We start from the raw sequence: 21,155 nt of genomic DNA, 5'->3' as shown, positions 1-21,155 counted from the left end.
CACTAATGCTGATCAAGTCAGCGATAGCTAGCTTCCAAATAATGACATTTGCACATGCATTCAAAAATAAAATACCTGTTTATTCACGGAAAATAGAAACAGTGCATGTATATTCTTTTCAGTATAATAATTCAGATTGATATTTTTATCTACAAAAAGTTCAGGCACTTGAGAGAAGCCAGCAGACAGTTGTGCACATTCCATTGTTTGTGGCCGTTGATATTATGTACAAAACAGGCTCAGGATGGAGTGAGTTTTGCAGACAGCAGCTCCCAGAGGAGACAGAGAAAAGCCCATCATCGTGCTTCAGCTGTATTATACATCATGCAGGTCAGGAGTGTCTCCGGGTAGCAGCCAGCTGCAGCTGAAAGGACCATGGGGGCAGATGGGTAATGGAGTTCAGAGCAGAGGGGGCTTATTTCACACTTGGGATTGCTGGGGGAAGCCTCCTGAAGACAATATTAGATCAAAGACATTACTATATGGTTTATTATTATATTAGCAAAGTTTCTATAAAAGTTTCTCTACATTAGATCTTATAACATCTTTCAAAATTTGAAAGCCTTATGCATGATTTTGAGGACATGGTATCTCTGATGGGACGGTGCTGTCTCTCACTGTAGCTTTCTTAATCATCCACATTTAAATTTCTAGTTAATCTGCAGAGAGGTACAGCCTGGGGCTAAGCAGTCAGGACTTTATAAGCTTTATACATTCAGCCTTCCTAAATAAATAAAGGAATACGATAATTCTGAACCCCGGATAAAGATGTTCATGAATTAGGAGTTGCCTTATTAGCAAGGAGTTGATCCAAGTGTAGCAGTGCCAGCTGGGGCTTTCAGTTGTTCCTAATTCCAAGTTATAATTTACATATTTCTATATTTCTTTACTGTGTTTTTATTTGCCTGTAGCTCCACGCATGATCGGCTAAATAGACTTTATAATGATGAGAAAATGCACATAAAGGCAAGACTCATAAAGCTGCATAGAGCATACAAGTAGAGTACAAGTACAAGACTGATTACAGTAAGATCGTGTCCCAATGACTCTATATCTATAGGGGAGCCAGACAAGCATTAGGCTGGATGGAAAGACTCAGGCAAGGAAAGAGAGTGTATGAGGGAAAGAACCTAAAGAACCATTGGAGAGCACAGAGGAAATGAGGCAGAGAGAAAAAGGAGAGACGGGCCAAAAGCAGGGGAGGAACCAGTGAAAGAGGAGAAGTAAAGAAAAAGTAGAAGAAAAAGAAGTACGGGCAAAAGGAAAAATAATGGTTATTGCATGAGGGAAACTGAGGAAGGCAATAAAACAAATGCATGCTAGAAGAAAAAGGGGGAAAGGGGGAATGAAGGACAGAGAGAAAGATGAAAAGTTGACAGGGCGCTCAGCCTGTTGTATCTGGCTCCAGTAGAAAGCATGCGGAGAAGTCTTGTCTACTGAGGCTGATGGGAAGGAGAATATGAGAAACACATTTTCCAGCAGACCCCCACCCAGCTCAAATAACAACTTTTTCTAACCCTGTGCCTTTGTACAGGAACATTTGATTTTGCATGTGTGCGCATGTGTATGCATAAATGCCAGGCTTGGCGAAACGTAGAGGTCATCATTTATACAACAGGTCAGGTTTCATGGGCTAATCTCTCTGGTTTCACAGTCACCTTGGCACCAAGGCTGGGGTACGGTTTTGTTGACTAGTGTGCTGCCGAGAGCCATTAGGGGAGCTTTTGGGTCCAGCGCTGGGCACCCGAGGAACAGGTGGAGCATGGCTACGGATCCCAGGCTTACCACTGGCTGCAGTTTTAGGGAGGCTTGGCAAGAGAAGCAGAAGCAGAAGACGAGAGAAGCTTAAGTGATAGGTTGTACAGATTTGTTTCAATGAATCCATCTATGCATATGTGTACATTTGCACCTGGATGGTTTTATCCAGGAAGAATCCACAGGTGGAGGCAAAGGGGTAGTGCAGGTAGAGGTGGAGATTTCTCCAATGGCAGCGAGCGCCTCCTTCAGGGCAGCATGCTTTTGGAGCACTTCAACTCGGTGCTGTTGCTGCTCTGGTGACTCATCCATCAGAGCTGAGCATTCTCCCAGAGCGTAGAGTTGGGCCAGGAGCTCAGAGCTAATGAACTCCTTAACCTACAGAGAGGGATTATAAACTACTGTGAGATGTTAAAATGTAACTTTGTAAAGTGATATTTTATTCTGATTCAGAAAAACAAATCTACATTCTTAAGGGGTGGCAAAAAAAGTTTTTTTCCCCCCTGAAAGTTTCTTTTTTCTGTTGGTCAGGATATGGATCACGTGGAATTTCAAATTGTGAATGGAAAAAAACAAAAAATGTAGGAAAAAAAAGTGAAAAGGATTTGCTGCACCAAAAAAGTAAAAATAACAGTTAAAAGTGTGGTCTGGAGAGCTTACACTGTTGATCATGACGTGCATCATGGTCTTTGGCATTAAATCCCTGACTGTCTTATAGATGATGCCCATGTAGGAATCAACCAGGTTACTAATGGTCTCCACTTGACGTTCCAGCTGGGGGTCTGAGAGGTTTTCAGGAGGTCCATTCCCCTGCTCATCCACCTTAGTAAAAAACACACAAGTTGGGACATATACATACATCTTAACACTATACAGACAACCCATTTAAGCAGTAATCTACAGTGTAGGTTGCCATGCTACAGGGACTGCTGATATACCACAGCTAGTAATTTAATACAAATACAGATGTGTAAAGAGACAAAGCTTTCTTTTATATTTAGTGGCCACATCTATTCCATGTTAGTGACAAGAAGAAACACATTTGATAGGATAAGAACAAGGAGAGTCAAACACAAGGAACAAAAAAGAAGGAGTCAAGGAGAGGAATGGGCAGAAGAAAAAAAAGGGGGAGTGTGTGAGGGACGAGGAACTGCTGATTAGAAACAGACCAGAACACACACACACACACACATATTGTAGTGACATCATGGACCAAGAATGCTGTACTAAAGAGCCAACGACAGAGCGGGATGGAAGGGGTGGGGGACTTGCTTTTTCTCTTTGGCAGGGGGAGAGAAAGGGGAACATGGAGAGAGAGGGGTAAGGGGTTACAGACAGGGTTTAAGGTTAGCAAAGCCAATGAGTGCATATAACTCAAAGGTAAGGTGCAGACAGGTGCAGTTCCCCAAAGCTAAGGTCAGGACTGGGTTTAATTACGTTGAATTAGGGGTCAAAGTACTAACAGCAACTTTCTCAGGGTAGACTCCGGCCCGTAGCAGAGAAGCCTTCCAGCTGTCCAGCTCCTCCTGAGAGTTACAGGCCAACTCCAGGCATTTGTAGTCCTTATACACATTCCTGCAATTCATTACAATCCTGTCAGAAATGTCCAAAATATATACAGCAATAACACTTTTAACTCAAGGGAGCTTTCTGCAATACGGAGTAATATACACAAAACCTTATATACGTTGTAGGGGAGACTGGCACAGTACTTACCTTACGGTTAAGAAAATATACAGTTTGTACCAAACACATTTTACGATGCGTTTCATGTGAACTCTGATGAACGTATACAAGAACTATTATCCATAACAGGAACTTTAACCTTTTCTTGTGAACTCTGTGTAGGTGATTAAGCCAAACATTTAGTTATAGTTGCGAACTTATCAGCTAGAGTGTAGAGTGTTTAAAAGAGAACATCAAGGCTACTTGGATGATTTCACTGTTTGTGTTCGAAATTCTTAATATACAAATATTATTTACTAAGCCTCTGACCCAACCTGTACACAAGTGAAATGTTACTGGCACAAGGATGCCTTCATGCGCTAACCCACAGACTGTATATATATATCTTTATATACAGTCTTTGTGTGAAACAAACATAAGTAGCATTTTGTTTGTACAGAAAAAATAATTTCTTGTGTTTCCATAACAAACGTTTAACAGTTTTATTGTTTGCTGCTTTGTCTGCTTTGTAAAGCAATGTGCAGTGTGTCCTGCAAATATTTCTCGTTCATGCTGATAAATTTGTTTGTAAAATCAGCCAATGGAATCTTTTTAAATTTACTTTGTTTAAATGGAGCACTGGCTGACCTGTGTCCCATTACTGCATCCTGTATAATAATAATAAAAATAAAAGTATAAATCAAGTGATACACGGGTAACAGAAGCTATCAGGGTCTATGTAAACTGATGTGTGTCAGGTCTATGTTACACTTTCAAGTAGGCAACCCTCCCCGTGTAAAATGTTGGACACTTGCAGATCTAAAGGGCATAAAGACAGACGCAGACACTTTCAACTAGATTAAAACATACAAAGACATATACACGGCACAGATATACACAGATATAACACATACATCATTTATTGCTTCCCAAACGCAATGCTTCACACGACCTTATTCACGGCAGCTTATCTCCTTATCATCATCCTTACGTATTTTTTCACTGTGATTCATACCCAAACTCAGCTTGCTCTCTGTTTGTCCTCTCACGTCCCTCTTCACATCATCTGACGTCTCAACGCTTAGTAACAAAGTCAGAAACAAGTAAAGAATCTGGAGCAGGCCGTGGCCCATCTGTTAAACATTTTTCTTTAATCACTCAATTGTTTTTTTCCCCCTTTTGTTGTTCCCTCCTCACATTGAGAACACGTAGCAATTAACCTCAAAAATGTGAAGACTGTGTGTGAGAACAACAGACAGCAGAAACTGAGAAACTACACTGTGGTGACAGAGAGGTATACAGAGCGATGAAGAAATAGGCTTTTAGTTTGTGTGCTTATAACTGGGCTAGTATGGGTGAGGCTAATAAATCAGGGTGTGGTGGCTAACAGACGGGGAGCCAGGCCAACCATGACAATACTAGAGTGCTATTACAGTAAGATCAGGACACTGAACATTCGTTTACACCAGTGAGCGCATAAGAAAATTGTTCTCTATGTTGATTTATCACTTACACCAACATTTGTTTTAAACTGCCTTTTTTATGCTCTCTCCTCAGCTCACTGGGAGCTTTTTCACTAATCTGAAGGAATTTCTGCAGCGCTATGACTGCTTTAGATTTGAAGAGTTTCCTGAGGTTTTGATTACTGTCAGACAGGGACAAAGCCACACACACAAATACAGAAAGAGAAACAGAGTGAGGGCGCAGGAAAGGGGGGTAGAGGGGTTGGATGGGGGGGGGGGGGGGGGGGGGGGCGCCACAGGACAGACTTTGACACATTCCTGGCCATTGGCTCTGATACTCTCTCTCTCTCTCTGCTGCTTTCTTTCTCCCCCCCAACCCTTCCAGTTCTTCCCTCTCCCTCCTTTTTGTGGTGAGTCGAGCAATTCTTTCCAAACAAGAGCAGCCTCATCTCTGATCCAAGCGCTCTGGCTTTGATTAGCTGCTTAATGAGCCTGCCGTCGGTATGCTGTGGTCTATACGCATGCTCTTTGCAAAGGCACATACACACATGTGGAAACACACACACACGCACTTATGAATTCAGTTTGTGTGTCCGAATGTAGCATAGCAAAGCATTATAAACAAAGCCCACATGCTCTGGTACAATCAGCCAGGCTTTGGGTCAGCTCCAGCTCCTAAACACTCTCTCTCTCTTGCCTCTTATGTTTTCCCTTTGTCTCTCTGTCCTTCTCAATCTGTTTCACACCCATAAACTTAGCAAACCCAAAACCCAGCTCTGCCCTCAAAAGCCTGGAATATACTTAGAGAGCAAAAAAAAAAAACCGGCATCCGCTCCAGTACCCGCTGGATATCCCTTTCGGTTCCGGTGGCAAAGTTGAATGGAAGAGGTCGGCAGAAGGGCAAAACGCCACTCTGACATCTCCTCCCTTTCCTCCTCCGACATGTCCACCCTCGTAAAATATCACCAAAGTTTCATCGAGCAGGTGACAAGAACAGAACTCCCTTTTCTGACTCACGCATTCACTCACCAAACAGGCACATATGAAAAAGCACACGCCTCCAACCACACACAAACCTTAACTCTGTGTTGAAGATAGCAAAAACATATTTGCTGGACATGAAGCCCTTTTCCACGTCTCTGAGCTTTAAGTTGTCCAGTGGAAGCATGTACTTCTTTTCCTTCTCCTGAAAAAAGACAGAATATGAAAAGATAAAATTTTGACATTGGTATGCAGAGTAATATACGACACCATAGAGGTAATAACAGCGTTGATAGCAAAAACCACCAGAGACTAAGGCCAGTTTGCATGTGTCTGGTAGTAAATATTTCTTAGTGTGCACCTAGAGAAGAAAGTGGAGCCAAGAGACATGAACTGTAATGGGAAAAGTGTCAGAAGGCAAGGCGAAATGGAGATGTGGAACATTGTGCTGGGAGTGCATCCGAGTTCATATAAGATGATGTGTCTGACTGTCAGACTGACTCACATTAACGACTCACAAACTAGTTCAGGAGAATCAGTGGGGGAGGGGGAGAGTTGCCATAAGTCTATAGTCTGTCATCACCATGGGGACTTATGAATGACGGAGAACAGTTGGAGGAGTGGAGCGGCTAGTGTGAGGAGAACCAGACAGTATGGAGGCAGGATGCAGAAAAGTGAAGCAGGGAGGGAGGGAACGAGAGAAGTAGTATGAAAAAAAGAGGTAGAGAGGCCGGGCCACATGTGAAAGTCATTACTCAGACTCAAGCTCTAACACAACATTTCTCCTAAAGTCAAGCCCTTCCCCCTCGTCTCTCTATTCTCCAGCCTGCTCTTTCTGTCTAGCCTTTGAGAAAGGGCCTTCCATAAAGCCTGGTTATAGGTACAGCCATGGATGGATGGAGAGTTCAAAGAAAAAAGTGACCACCAGAGAAAGAATACCTAACGCCAGAAGAGCATTTTTTAACAATGTGTAGATTCGAATATGTGCTCATGCGTTTGATCGTGTGCACGAATGAAATGAGAGGCGACTATTCTGGAAGTACATTTTGGTCATCAGTCTTTCTCCCAGTGCTTCCCTGAACCCTACGACTCTCTTCCTTTGCTCCTCTTTCCTTCTTTTTTTTTTTTTTTTTTTTTTTTTTACAAAGGGGCCCACTTCCTGTAACAGAGGTTGAAAAAAAATGACAGAACGCGATTGGCGCTCATACAGCAACATCTGGGATCGCTTTAGACGGAGAGGGAGGAGACCGGAGTGAGTATAGGGTGCTCCGATGGGGTAGAAATAGAAAGTAGAGATGAGAAAGAGAGGAAGCGGAGGGATAGACGTGGACAGAGGGAGGTGAATTTCGCAAAAGTAGACAAGGAAATGTTGAGGAACATAGAAAGCAGGAGCGATTGTGAAGAAGAAATGGGGAGAAACTCCAGACCACTCCAAAGTTGATTCCCCCATGGGTCCCATCAACCCATATATGGCTGCTAAGTTCCTCCCTAACTCTCTCTCCTTCTCTCACTCCCCTTATTTCCTTATGCCTTCCCTGAGTGAACAGGCAGATCCCTGGCTGAATGGGTGAATGTGCCACGTCAAGACTGGATACTACATCGGGACACAGCCCTGCGAACGACCGAATCAAGGTACACTAACATGTCTGAAGGAGAGATGCCCATAGGAGTGGATGTCTGATGTGTGTGTCTTGCCCTACGACCCAGCATTGGAACCGGATAAGAAAGATGAGAAAAACAGAGGAAACCTTTTGTCAACTCTCCAACACCTCATGCAGGACTGCAAGAAAACAGCCAGAGATGGAAAAGGCAAGGCCGAACACAAACGAGAAAGGGTCCTGCTCCGTCATCCCAGTGTTCAGACTACCTGTTCAGGATCTTACTGGTGTACAGTAGTCTGCACATTGGTTAGACTGTGCAAGGAAGTGCATCAGCAGCTTATACTAATGCCATCTACAAATACACAAGAGAAGATGAAAACTGCACGTAGTCTATGCTGGCAAATATAAGGTCTATTATTTTGTGATGTTTCTCGCTTGCAAATGTGCAAGTGCCTTTAAATATGCATATACTATCACAAGCTTTCATTTCTTTAATCACTGTGACCAGCTCTATACTAAGTTGCACAATCTCTCATCCATTTTGTGGTATTTGTCAGCTTGAATTAACTGTCTTTGTTGACTAGTGAGAATAACACATGTGAAGTATAACTTGACTGTTTTTCCTGTCTTTTAGGGCTGCAAACTAAGAAGGCTACAAATCAGCTAATGAGCTGAGCTTATTTTGCGCACAGCAACTTCAGAAAAGCTCTAACCTAACTTTTTCCACAGATTGCCTCACACATTTTGCATGTGCATCTGCTTTGCAATATGATTGCTCTTGTGGTTAAAGGACATTGTGGCATTGCTTTGTATACACATTTGTGTATTTATGCGTGTGTGTCGTAATCGCAGTGGTGTCAGGGTGGTCGTGAAGGATCATACATCAGAGCTGCTGTATCTGAAGCTATGCCCCCCCTTCCTACAGGCTAATGGACCTGAGATAGGCCTCACATGCAAACACATAGAGGAGTGCATGTAGATTAAATGTATAGGCATGAGCCGTCTGTTTTTCTTCAGCTCCCTGGTGGAGTTCTGGCAGTTGAGGGGTGAAGGAATGTTCGTCTTTTCAATGTGCTGTGAAGATTAAACTCTGAACGGTTAAGCTGCACTTTCAGCATGAGGTCAGTGCAGGGTACATATATAATAGAATGAAGATGTAATTCAAACAGGTTAAAACTGTGTGCATGGAAGCAATCAACACAGAGATGATGAAGGGAGGGTGGCAGGGGAGTTTTGGGGGGTGAAGAGGGGGGAAGAGGGGTTTTTGGGAGTAAGACTGTGGAGTAGTTGAGAGGAGAGAGGGGGAGTCAAAAGGGGAGGTCTGCAGTGTAGAAACAGCCATGTGGGATTTCTCTGGGCAGATCTTGGAAGCTGGTGTTTGGACAAAGCTTCAGATTTTCCAGCCAGGAATGTGCACAGTCCCAGGGAGACTGCCAACCACAGAAAGGGGGAGAAAGAGAAAGAGGGTGAGACAGACAGAGAGAGGGAGAGAGAGAAAGGAGGAGTAAAAGGCAACAGAGGCAAGAGAAAGAAAAAAATAAGTAAGTGTGTGTGTGTGTGTTGGGGGGGGGGGGGGGGGGCAGCAGTCAAAGAAAAAAGTAATGTGTGGAGGTAGTGTGGGCGGGGGGTTATGAGAGCGGGAACTGTGAGCTGTGAGGGAGAAGAAGCAGGAGTTTGGCTTATGCGTCTGTGTGTATGTCTACGTGCACATAAAAAAATCAGTAGATCTCATCTCCTGTGATACCATGGGTGATAAACAAGTGATAAACATGGTGATGAGGTGCAAAGATTAAATAACCATAGCAAAAATGTATAAAGATTTTTTTTTAATTTTAATTCTTATAGTAGCGAAGCATACATGTCTCATTTTGATCATCAGCAGAGAACCAGCTTGCTGCTCTGATGTGGTCAACAGATGATTACTTGCCTGCAGTTGTATTACTTCTTGCCTGTGTGCAAAAAAGTCTTTGTATGACTGAGATAATTTGCAAATGCTTAGTAAGGGAATGACAGCAAGAGGAAACCTAAAACACTGTGTGTATAATATGGATGCCTGGGGCTATGTTTGGAACACAGTGTTCAAGCAATCCAGTGTTTATCTGAAAAGTGACCATGTGTCTGTCTGAGTGAGTGTATATTTTTCTCCACTATTTGCATGTCACTTTGTTTACATCAGAGTCTGCATGTGTACTGTATACTGTATATACAACCCTGTCCACTGAGTGCGTTTGTGTGTGCATGTGTGTATGTGTGTGAGTCTCAGTTTGGCTTGGGGCAGCTCCAGCTGTGTCAGAGTGAGCCGCTCCAAATGCCTAAACTCCCAGAAGAGGAAGAAAAGGGGGGAGCAAGGGGGAAGACTGAAGGGAAAGCAGCACGAATGGGAAGGGGGGTGTCAGAGGAATGAATGGAGGAAATGGTGGGGTTCAATTACAGGTCCAGGTGGTAGGAGAGAACAGCAAGAGTTAGCTGGACAGAGAGAAGGGGGTTAAAGATGTGCTTTTAGTTGTGACTAGAATGATGTCACTGTTTGTTTAGTTTAAACCTTCAAACTATTTTAGTGTGGTTACCAAGAACAATAACTTATTTGTAAAACAATCAACATACTGTTGCTAAAAAACACTCAATTCTCAGTCTGTCAAACAATTCAACTGAGTTTCTTTATCGCGTTCACAGTCACAAATGTTAACTCTGCAGCCGTAGAGTTTTCATCCAGATGTGAATGTTTACAGGTGCTTGTTTCTATCCATAGAGAAATGCTCCAATGTGTTTCCCCTTCTCTGATCTCTTTCCGTCTACTCTGCCCTTCCCTCTTCCCATGACATCAGCTGTGACAGGATGAGACTGTTGTGGTGTGTCTGCCTGTCTACACTTGCTGTGCAGACCTTCTGCTCCTGTACAGCAGGCACAGACAGGCAGACAGATGGCAGCCCCACTGACATCAGAGCAGAGGGCCACTAAGATCTCTGCCACCTAATTCTTTTTTTCTTTTTTTTTTTAAGAATGTGATCTGAACAGATGAACAATTTTACTTTGCCTCTCTAAAATGACCAATTAACACACTATTTCAAGCTTAGATTTATTTGAATAAACTGATGATGGCTTAAGTGCATTTCTGTGTTTTGGACTATATAAATAAAATATTTGAAGTGTAATTCATCTTGATAATAGATATTCAATTCAGTTTGTCATTAAATAAATGTGAAGGCCTTACCTTGTCATCCTTGAACCAGGAGAGGTTCTCTGCAGAAAGTATGAACCAGTATTCCTTGGCTCCACCTTTCATGATGCCAATGTTATTGATGGTCAGCCAACCCTTGCGTATGACCTGCATCAGTCAAGGGTAAGAAGCTCAGAAGGCAACACAGCAGACAATTGTTCACAGCAAGGCACAATTCACATGAAAGCATGAAAAGCAGGTCATACAATGAGAGCAGACTGTGCTGACGAAAACAAGAGTAAAAGTCAAACAGCTGACACTGGAGGAAAAAAATAACATTTGTGCGGGTTAGACATTTGTGAAATACACAGTGATGCAATCAACAAAATATTTAACTGAAAAACAGCTTGCACAGGTGTTTAAAAGAACCTAAAAGGGTAAAGACGGTCAAGCAAGCACAGAAATCAGAGCCTGGCTGTTCAAATTTGGGAGAAAACAGGAAGAGCGGTCAAAGGTGACAGACAAAGGCACTGTAAAGGAAAGATGTGTCAAGTTATAGGAAATGAGACATATTATACCAAGATAACATATACTTCCTGCAAATGTATATTTTTACAGTGGGGGAACTGTGAAAGAGAAATTATAAGATTAGCACAGACTGAACAAGAAAAAGAAGAAACACTTTCTGAGAAAGTTGCAGATGATGTGATTTTTAAAGCTACAAGAAGCCATTTTGCTCTGTTTGCTGCAATCAGTAGCATGCCAACCCACAACCCTTAAGCTTCACCGCTGTGCACACATATTGCCAGCAGAGGCAGCAGTGAGTGAGAAGATTTAAAGAAACGGGTCTCCTACTATTAGACTTGAATGAGGCGCCACACCCTAGAGAAAAACAGGAGATGAAGCGGCAACAGAAAGATGGAGTTAATTTTTTTATTATATGACAATTTTTGGGGATGGCACCAACAATGATTACATTTAACAGTTAACTATTAGCAAAGCATCACTGGGGACTTTGAAAATAACTTTTTTTATTTACCTTTGAAGCTGTGGTTGAAATTTACTGCTGTTTAGCAAATATTAACAACACCACATATCAATGTTCCAGTTATAGTAGAAATGTGTTTTTAATTATCACTGCTAAATTAAAATGTGTCACATAAATATCTCTGCATATAAATCAAATAGACAGAGACTAAAATGTCTTATTTTTGCTGTGGCACACAGATATGCTAGTATATGCTGTCAAATTCTGAACCCTAAAGAAAAATAAAAGCAAGAAACAGACAATAGACAATAGACATTATGTTACTAGCCTTAAGCTGGTGGTGCTAATGAAATGTGTTTAAAGTCTGAATTTTGTTTGTATTTTTGGAGATTCCTTGTACTGATAATAAGTAATAATAATTATGTTGCCAGGAGCTTTAACTCAGACAAAAGTAGAGCTAAGGATCAATGGACTGGTTCAACTGACAAACTGTCTCAGAATGCCTTCATTTGCATTTTAGGGCTGCATGATCCTGAATCTATCTCCCTGGTTCCTTTTATTAAGCCAAGCCATTTAGACTCTCACCTGTTTTCCTCCAATCCGTGCAGCAATCTTGGTATTGGTGCGATTGTGCATCTGGGGGGAACTAAGAGGAATGAAAAGCAAGTCTTATTTAATAATGTGTATAATTAACGATGCTTATTATTAGCTAGAAATCTTAAAGGTGATGTGGAGACTCACTTATTGAAGCCAACAAAGTCTTCATGTTTGGTATTTATGTAGGCTAGCTGTATGTCAATAAGCAACATGACCTGGACAGTGCGAACATATGTTAACTCGTGAAATAAAACAATACACAACATAAGAATGCAACTGAGTAATCCAAAACAATTCATCCCTTATACAAATATGGATTACCTGGTCTCTGCATTTAGTCTCTAGTTCTCGAATTTCAGTGGTAACAATTCTTTCTGTCTCATCTCGCAGCTTGGGAAAGGAACTGAGCTACAGAGTAAAAACAGACCACAAATGAGATATGACACAGTTACTACACCATGAAGTGTAGAAAGCGACACACAAATACATGAAACAAGAGTATTTATACCTTGTCGATACACTGGTACAGAGTGGTGGTTAGTTCCTGACTGACCATGTCAATAAATTTAACACATGGCCCTTTTAACCTCGATATCTGTTTCTTTACTATGGCTTCAAAGGCCGTGTCAGGAGTGAACAAACCCGTCCTGTAGGGAAAAAATATAAGATGTTATAGTAGAAAAACAAAAAAAGACCAAAACAATAAAATCACTTGACACTCTGCTACTGTACTGAACCTGACACCGTGGGTGTTTCTGATGGCATAGTTGATTTCCTTCCGCAGCTTCCCTTCATCAGACCCGATCTTAAGACATGCAAAGTACTTCATAAAAAACAGCACTTGGCTAAGGAGCAACTTGGTTTATCATTACACTTATTAAAGGAAATGCAGGTGCCCGAAGAACATAAACCAATCACCAAAACCATAAACATCATAATCCAAAAAAATAAACAAGGCACCCACACACACACATGAAATGATGCCAATCATATATATAAAATCTCTGTATTATTCTAGAAGCTATTTGTATATATTGGACCTATTTCTTATATTTGTAACTTTGTAATACATTGTATTATTTAATTTTGTCCAGTCTGTAACTGTTCTTATTGTGTTGGATCAACTGTAACCACATAATTTCCTTAGGAATTAATAAAGTATTTTGTTTCTGATTCTCTTTCTGACACACACACACACACACCTTGATTAGTTCATAGGGGAAACGTTCATGGAAGATTCGATTGATCTTAGCTCCTCCGGACAGGTTGACGGTGTCTACTTTATCACCTGAGCCCTCAATCAGCTTCTCAAAGTCAACTGCAAAGCGCTGAACTAATCTAAAAGACAAACATGCAGGCTATGAAAAACACAGAAATATATATACATAGAATATGTATACACAGAATGACTGACTCACTGTAGCAATGTCTTGGTCCTTCGTGCGGGGTCATTTGGATTAAACTTCATGTAATCTTCAGCTTCTTTCTTCAATGCCAGAAGCTGGCTCTGCAGATGACTACGGAAGGCTGGCAGTGTGTCCCGAATGTGGTTTGTCAGTTGCTGAAAACAAATATTGTTAGTAATAACACAAGCACATAATGTAATATTTCTCAGTTTAAAAGTTCACATATTGAACCTGGTTGAGTATTCTTTGTAAATAAGGTGTTCCCATTTTTTCAGACATGTGATTGTAGGCTGGGTGGGACAGGAAGAACTCCTTCTCTGCCCTCAGAGCTTCCTTAATGTCCTTTTTCCCATCAATGTCCTTCTGACTACGGTTCACCACCCCTATGTAACCTGGGGAGAAGGAGTTGAAAGGGAAATTATAAAAAGGTATGTAAGGATAAGGATGACAATGTGCACTAACAGGAAGGAGGAATTACAGGCCTCTGATGTAAGATGGATTCAACTCACTGGGAACTCTTCCCAGACCACCATTTGTTCCATTATAACTGTAGCATACAAGCAGGAAATGTGTGTGTTTCTGCAACAGCAGGGCGGATTGTGAGGGGCAGGCCAAATTGCCTATTTGGTACAGTAATAGATGTAATAGCACTAGGCTTCACATCTAATACTTCAGCTCAATGCTGCTACCGGCGGAATTATTTCAGAGGGCTTCCATGGCTAATGCATTAGTGCTGTAGGAAAAGCATGAAGCAGCCAGCACCTGGTGGTGCTTTAGCCAGTCTGTACACTGCCTGCATTGCCCTATTCCAGGCCTCTGTCTCTTCCGCTCTCTCACAGACACAAATTACAAACTTTTCGAAGCTAACAGCTGGGCTGGTGCCTATCAGTTCCCACTTGTCAGACTCTACACTTCTGGCTGATACACAAAACAACACCATCAATAATCCATTTCTTACTCTTTATCTCTTGCTGCATACATAGAATACATGCACACACACACGCACACACTGAATGGGAGTACAGTGATGTCACGTAAAGCGCTAAAGTTATCTTTGTGCTTGGCTGTGAGTGAGCTTGTGGCTGGTAATAAATACACAATGATTATGTCAATCCTCTCCAGAGAGTCTCTATTGCGATTTGATAGCACACATAAGCAACACACCTCTGCGTAGAGGAAGCAACTTGTTCTCTAGTATTTGTCGGGCATTTGTTCCTTCATCCATCAGGTCCAGCTTGGTGATTACACCTATTGTGCGCAGCCCTAAAGAGAAGAGAAAAAAACATGCATATTTCCATACAAATGTGAATAAGGAATATAACATCCATCCATCCATCCATCCATCTTTTATTAACAACAGAGCATGAAATTTTTTTTCAAATGGTTAAACTGAGAAAATGTATGATTTTAAGAAAAATGAAAGTTATTTTAAATTTGATGGCAGCAACACATCAACTCAAAAGAGTTGGGACAGCACCTTGTTAACCATTGTGTAGTATCCCCTATTCATTTAACAACAGTCTCTAAACATCTAGGGACTGAAGAGAGCAGCTGCTGGACTTTTGGCAGAAAATGTTGTCCCATTCTTGTCTGAAAAAGGATTCTAGGTCAACAGTCCCTGGTCTTCTTTGTTGTATTCTTCAATGTGCCAAATGTTTTCAGCGGGTGAAAACTCTGGGCTACAAAGCCATGCTGTTTTGATACATGCAGTATGCAGTTTAGTATTGTGTTACTTAAGTATGGAAGGTCTTTGTAAGGCCTGAAAAAGACATTGTCTGGATGGGAACTTCTGTTGCTCTAAAACCTGCGCATATCTATCAGCATTCTGCCTTTCCATATATGATTGAATTGAGTGCTGATAGGCTGGAAGGTCCCTCTCAAGTCAAGTCAAGTCAAGTGGGTTTATTGTCAATTGAACCATGTGCAGTGGTACAGTACACAGTGAAGCGAGACAATGTTCTTCCAAGACCATGGTTCTACATATAACATATAAAAGACAATCAACACAGGACTACATAAAGTGCAAGTGTGCAAAAATTGCAAAAACTTCAAAAACTTCAAAAACACCCAAAAGAAAGACGGTGTTTTCTAGTGATTTCTGGAAAATGCTCCTGAGCTCATGCTGTGATTTCTATAACAAAATCATGCCTGTTTTTAATTGAGTGCTAGGGATCCAGAACGAATTGTCTGTATTATCCTCTGCAAACAGATATTTTGCCATTTTCTCAGAAACATTTGATGATGTTATATGCTATAGATGATGAGGTATTCTGCTGTAGTCTTTGCATTGTTATGTAAAGAAACAATTCCAAAATTCTACCCATCTTTACTTTTAATAAGCTCTTACGCAACATCCCAACTTCTTTGGAACTGGTTTTATATCTTAATAATGTCACTATTTAAAAACAGCAGGACATTCACAGTCACAGGGCTTACCTTGAGGGTCAACATCTTTGGCCAGTTTAAGTGCATCAGAGTTGGCCAGGTCAGTGTTGGCAGGTGTGACAGCCAGGATGAGACAGTTTTCCTTACAGATGTACTGCATGATCATGTCTCGTACCTGGTACTCTATGTCTGTTGGCTGATCGCCTACAGGCACTTTGGTGATGCCAGGTAGGTCTACAAGAGTCAGGTTCAGCACTGTACACATACAAATAAACACACATGGACATAAGGTTTGTTTAAGAACTAGACCAAAAGTAAGTTAAGTGGGGCAAGTAAAACACAAGGACCTGCACAGTACCATGTGGTGAGTGGATCCGTAAGTGGATGGGAACAGGAGAGATGGCTTTATTAGATCCCGTAAGTCTGTGTGTTTCTGTCTCGATTTCCTTGCGGATCTCGTCAAAATCTGTAAACTTCTTTCCCTGACAATGTAGAAATTCACCATACTCTGGGGGAGACAGAGCATTTGAATACATGCAGCACCTAAACAATAAGAGGCTCATAATATCATCTTAGCATTACAGTATCTTTGGAAAAACTCTGCCTAGTCCACTAAATCTATAGCTGTTCTTAAAATTAGTCAACTGGCTATCACAATAACATAGCACTAACTTTCAATATAACCAATTTTGCTTGTAACTGTTTTCTTCTAGCAGCTCTCTTAAAATACTTTGACTGTTTCTGAGAAAAAACAAAAATGTTATCCATCATGCCAATCCTCTTTTTTTTTATAGAAAAGGGCAATCAAAAGCAGGACTCTATGAGGCACAGTCATCATAAGACGCCATACTGCCATCTGGTGCCAGTTTTAAAGAAATGCTACGGCATGACATCCCTATGAGCTTTCTTACCTGTGTTATCACTTAGCAGCTGGAGAATTAAAGGTCTCCGAGTAACAATTCCTGAACCCCGCGGAAGGAAGTCTCTGTTAGAGGAAAGATAAAACAATATACACATAGATGTGCGTATTATTACTGGTGCTGATTCATCTTCCCCGCCACCACCAAACCAAATATAAAACATTAAGTTTACACCCCACCATATTAATAATTTTACATACTTTGCCCACAGATATGACCATTAAACTGAAAGTATTTAGGGAGTACCTTTATAGCATTAGACACAATAGCACCCAGTATTAGGTTTAGTTCAGTTGCCATACTGCTTAAAAAAGGGGTGTCACACTCACTTCAGTTCATGGACCCCATATATTTTGTTGGTGCTCACCTGGACCGGACCAGTAAAACAACTGCATAACTTTAATTTACATTACAGTACAAATTGTCAAGATCTAGAAATCAAATTTTCAGTACATGTGTACACCTATGTAGTAAAGTGAAGATATACAAGACACTACAATTTTAACTTCCCTGGTCTTTGTAAGCCATCCGCTGGGCCAGGTTTGAGCCTGTGTTTGACAGCCCTGTCCTAAAACATCAGCAACGTTCTTGTTACCAAGACCAAGAAAATTATTAGCATTTAATCCGCTGAACCAGATGAAGAATTGAGGAATAATCAGATATGTAACCTGGATGGTATTAACCTGGCCTCTAGTAATACAGTGAAGACCCCTATGATTTTTCACCACTATATGTCCTTTAACAGACACAATAAACTGATATATAGGACTGCCTTCTTTCATCTGTATTGTTACTTCTAGGCTGCACTATTGTAATTCTGTATTGCCACTCCCCCCAAAGCCTTGAGCTGATCTAAAATTCTGCAATAAGAGTACTAACATGGACTAGAAAGAGAATTTCTCCCATATCATCTCCTTTTCACTAAGGCTCTTTTAAATCCAGTTGAATTTAAAATCCTATTATCCCATATTATCCAAACCAAGCACTTCTCTGTCAGACTGCAGGATTACTTGTGGTTCCTAGAGTTTCCAAATGTAGAATGGGAGGCTGAGCCTTTACTACTAGGCTGTTCTTCTGTGGAACCAGCTCCCAATTTGGGTTCAGTAGATAGACTTAAAGGCTCCCTTTTTGATACAGCTAACAGTTTCCAGTGAAGCAGCTGACCCTGAACCATCCCTTACTTATGTTGCTATTAACTCAGGCTGCCATGGGACTTTCCATGAAGAACACAGTATTTCTTCTCCACTTCCCTTTTGTTCACTCCCAGTGTGTTTTTTAATATAACTATCACATGTCATAAATTTTTCTACCCTCTCCCATAGTTTGTGCTTTGTCCTTTTTGTTTCGTAGTCTTGCTATGCTTGCCTTTTCTCTCTTTTTTCTTTTCTCTCAACCCCCAACAAGTCACAACAGATAACTGATCCTCCTTAAACGAGGTCTCTTCCTGTTAAAAAGGAGCTCTTCCTTCCCACTGTCTCCAAGTGCTTGCTCACAAAGGATTGTCTCATCATTGGGGTTTTCTCTCCAATATTATAGGGTATAACACCTTACAAAATAAAGCAGTCTGAGGTGACTGTTGATGTCAATTGTTGCATTAAAACAGCATGGATTAGACTTGATCATAAAGCTAAATAAAGGGTTAATTCTAGAGAAACCAAATGGACCGGGTATAAATAACACTCCTTTTCCTATTAAAATCACATTCAGGAAGTTTGTTTTATTACATCCTGTCTTAGTTTAAACAGCTGTTGCAGTCATTCACAAAAGAAGTCTGATAACATACTCATGTCCAACAGGTATGTTACAAAATATCAGGACGTGAACAGCCTGCTGCTGGAATGCCACAGATTATTGCATAGATGGCCTAGAGATCAGAACAATGCATAGGCCTCCTACGGCTAACAGAGCTTTATTGTCTCAGGAAGCTTGAAGACTATTGACTTAATCATCAGTTTTCCTTCCGGACAGGATAGAAGTACTTGGTCTCCTCAACACACACCAAATGCTCTCAGTTGCATTTAAACTTTACCCAAACAACACTGTTATTCATAAGCAAGCGAGGATATTTTTAGGACCTTGAAATCTGTTAAAGGGCAGAAAAAGATGAAACAAAACAAAGCTTGTTTAGCTCCACCCTGGTGAACGTAATGACTTACAAGATAGCAAGAATTCTGCTTTGATTGTGTTTCAGAAGTCATATTAACTGTCACCTATTCAGTGACACCTCTCTATGAGATAAGCTGCTATACTGACTACTTACATACAGACCCTGACATGCCCGGCATCCACCACTCCAGACTAGCAATGTAGCATTTAAGACTAGAGTTGGATGGATGCCATGATGTAGAAAGTATGAACACAGGCAGCTGTATTAAGTTTTTCTTTCACTTTAGGGAAATCATGCATTTCACAGGCCCAACCTTGAACAGTTTTGACAACAGAAAAAACTCACCAATTGTATTTTAATACAATTAACAAGTTATTTAAATAAAAAATACATATTTTCTGACAACGATGCAGGCTGTTGACGATGTTGTTGATGATAATTTTAATCAAAATTTTAATTTATCGCTTCAAAGACTTGTTACCACTGATTTTCAATCCAGTTCTCAGTATTTTCCACCTGTTTCCCTTCATTGGGAATGGCTTATTGACAGCCACTTTTCCACTAAGATAATTTATGATGACGCTGCAGGGAACAGTAGATGGATCAGCTGAAGGGGCCTATCAGCTTGTTGGTGCAAAAATACTACTTATGCCTGACAATCTTCTTTGTTGTTTTTTGGAGATTCAACTAAAGAAATTGGAAGAAACTGTGTGTTTTTGCAACAGTCTGTTAGCAGCAAAATACCCAAAGATACAATTTAAAGTGGATTCTTTGCTAAGTTGTCTGTCACGTGTAAACACTGGTTCATTACTTAGTTGCCTTTTTGATTCTTCAGTGATTTTTAGATGTGTTAAGTTAAAAAAAAGAAGACAAACAATACCTTTGAAAATAGTCAGAAATTGACAGAAAATTGGTGGGAAAAGACAATTTTCAACAAAAGAACATTTTTAAAAAATTACAAGAAATCTGGCTACTTAGAAACAAAAAAAATGAGCTGTGGGTCAAGATCACAGTATTTTCTGCATAATACTATGTGTCTAACAAGTATATACTGTAATATATATAAAGAGATTTAAAGTACTGTATATAAAGTGTATACAGTACATTTTTTGCCATGCCAAACCCGAGTAATGTGTCCCCAGTAGTCTCACACAAACGTATCATTACTCCACATTAAGCTCACTGGGTTATGATCAGCCTAATTAAGTTGTGACAATTTGATTAATTAATGGTGAGTATTGCATTTGGTTCATGATGGTTCATAGATTTGGTATGACTCAAATAATCATCATTAGTTATAACATTGTAACTTCACCGTATTTTAGTAAAGAGTGAGTCACTTAGGGCAAAGTCATGAATATGAAACTTGTTCATAATGGTTATGACTAATTTGTAAAAGATCTGTTACAAATAAAAATGCTCTCTTGGTATCAGTGGTCTCTGTTGTATAGAGATGAGTATCTTTGGCTTACCTGCCAACAAAGTTTTCCAGCACGGAGCTCTTGCCTGCGCTCTGGCCGCCCACCACAGCAATCTGGGGCAGGTGGAGGCTGCAGCTTTCCCCCACGCTGCTCAGGGCATCTCGAAGGCGGTTGACCAGCGGAATTAGATCCTCCATCCCGCGGTTGCCCATCGCAACAGGAGTAGCTACCTGTCCAGCTCCTGCCAAGCCTCTTTACCTCCGCTTCTAGTCTACACCACTTGATAAAGTAACTATCATAGTGAGTGGCTGCTGGTAACCAGAATTATTATTGCTGTTATTAAAAACTGCAAATAAGTTTTCTTGAAGATCGGTGTGAACTTTTAAAGATCCGCAGCTTTAAGCAGTCGTTAGTACGGTCTGGTTAGTGTGTCTGGGAACGACGATAGTGTCCACATTTGTACTCACGCCCCTCTGCTCTCCGAAAACAGCTCGTTGAAGTCATTTTCCGTTGTTTTAAAACTCCAGCAATTCGTAACGGGAGTGGCTTTCCTTAAACTCGGGACATTTTTAATTAGTTAGCCACCGCTCACCGTGCTACGTCTGGTCTCTGTTCAGTAGAAAACGCTCTGATTTGACAGCTTACGGAAAAGTTTTGTGCGCATGCGCGGTAATAAAGAAGTTTAACTCAGCAGCCCCCACCCCTTATA

At 40.9% G+C, this 21,155-nt stretch overlaps 1 protein-coding gene across 4 annotated transcripts; it reads right to left on the bottom strand.

Moving 5' to 3' along the window:
• Positions 1 to 59: 59 nt before the first annotated feature.
• dnm3a (dynamin 3a) lies at positions 60 to 21,071 on the bottom strand. Of its 4 annotated transcripts, XM_085152575.1 has the most exons (21): positions 20,498 to 21,071; positions 16,910 to 16,983; positions 16,357 to 16,506; positions 16,050 to 16,253; positions 14,778 to 14,876; positions 13,845 to 14,005; positions 13,626 to 13,768; positions 13,410 to 13,545; positions 12,945 to 13,012; positions 12,716 to 12,854; positions 12,529 to 12,615; positions 12,352 to 12,422; positions 12,196 to 12,256; positions 11,478 to 11,504; positions 10,677 to 10,790; positions 5,960 to 6,069; positions 3,219 to 3,330; positions 2,416 to 2,577; positions 1,910 to 2,133; positions 1,659 to 1,808; positions 60 to 449 (listed from the first exon to the last, which is right to left on the bottom strand). In XM_085152575.1, exons 1-21 carry the CDS (start codon positions 20,656 to 20,658, stop codon positions 416 to 418), a joined length of 2,487 nt encoding a protein of 828 aa, XP_085008701.1. In that variant the 5' UTR covers positions 20,659 to 21,071; the 3' UTR covers positions 60 to 415. The 4 variants fall into 4 exon arrangements, with proteins under 4 accessions (XP_085008701.1, XP_085008703.1, XP_085008702.1 ...); XM_085152577.1 differs by lacking the exon at positions 1,659 to 1,808; XM_085152576.1 differs by lacking the exon at positions 11,478 to 11,504.
• Positions 21,072 to 21,155: the final 84 nt, after the last annotated feature.

Source organism: Neolamprologus multifasciatus, chromosome 23 (assembly GCF_963576455.1).
Source record: "Neolamprologus multifasciatus chromosome 23, fNeoMul1.2, whole genome shotgun sequence".
Lineage (NCBI taxonomy): Eukaryota > Metazoa > Chordata > Actinopteri > Cichliformes > Cichlidae > Neolamprologus > Neolamprologus multifasciatus.
This window is presented reverse-complemented; position numbering and strand designations above follow the sequence as displayed.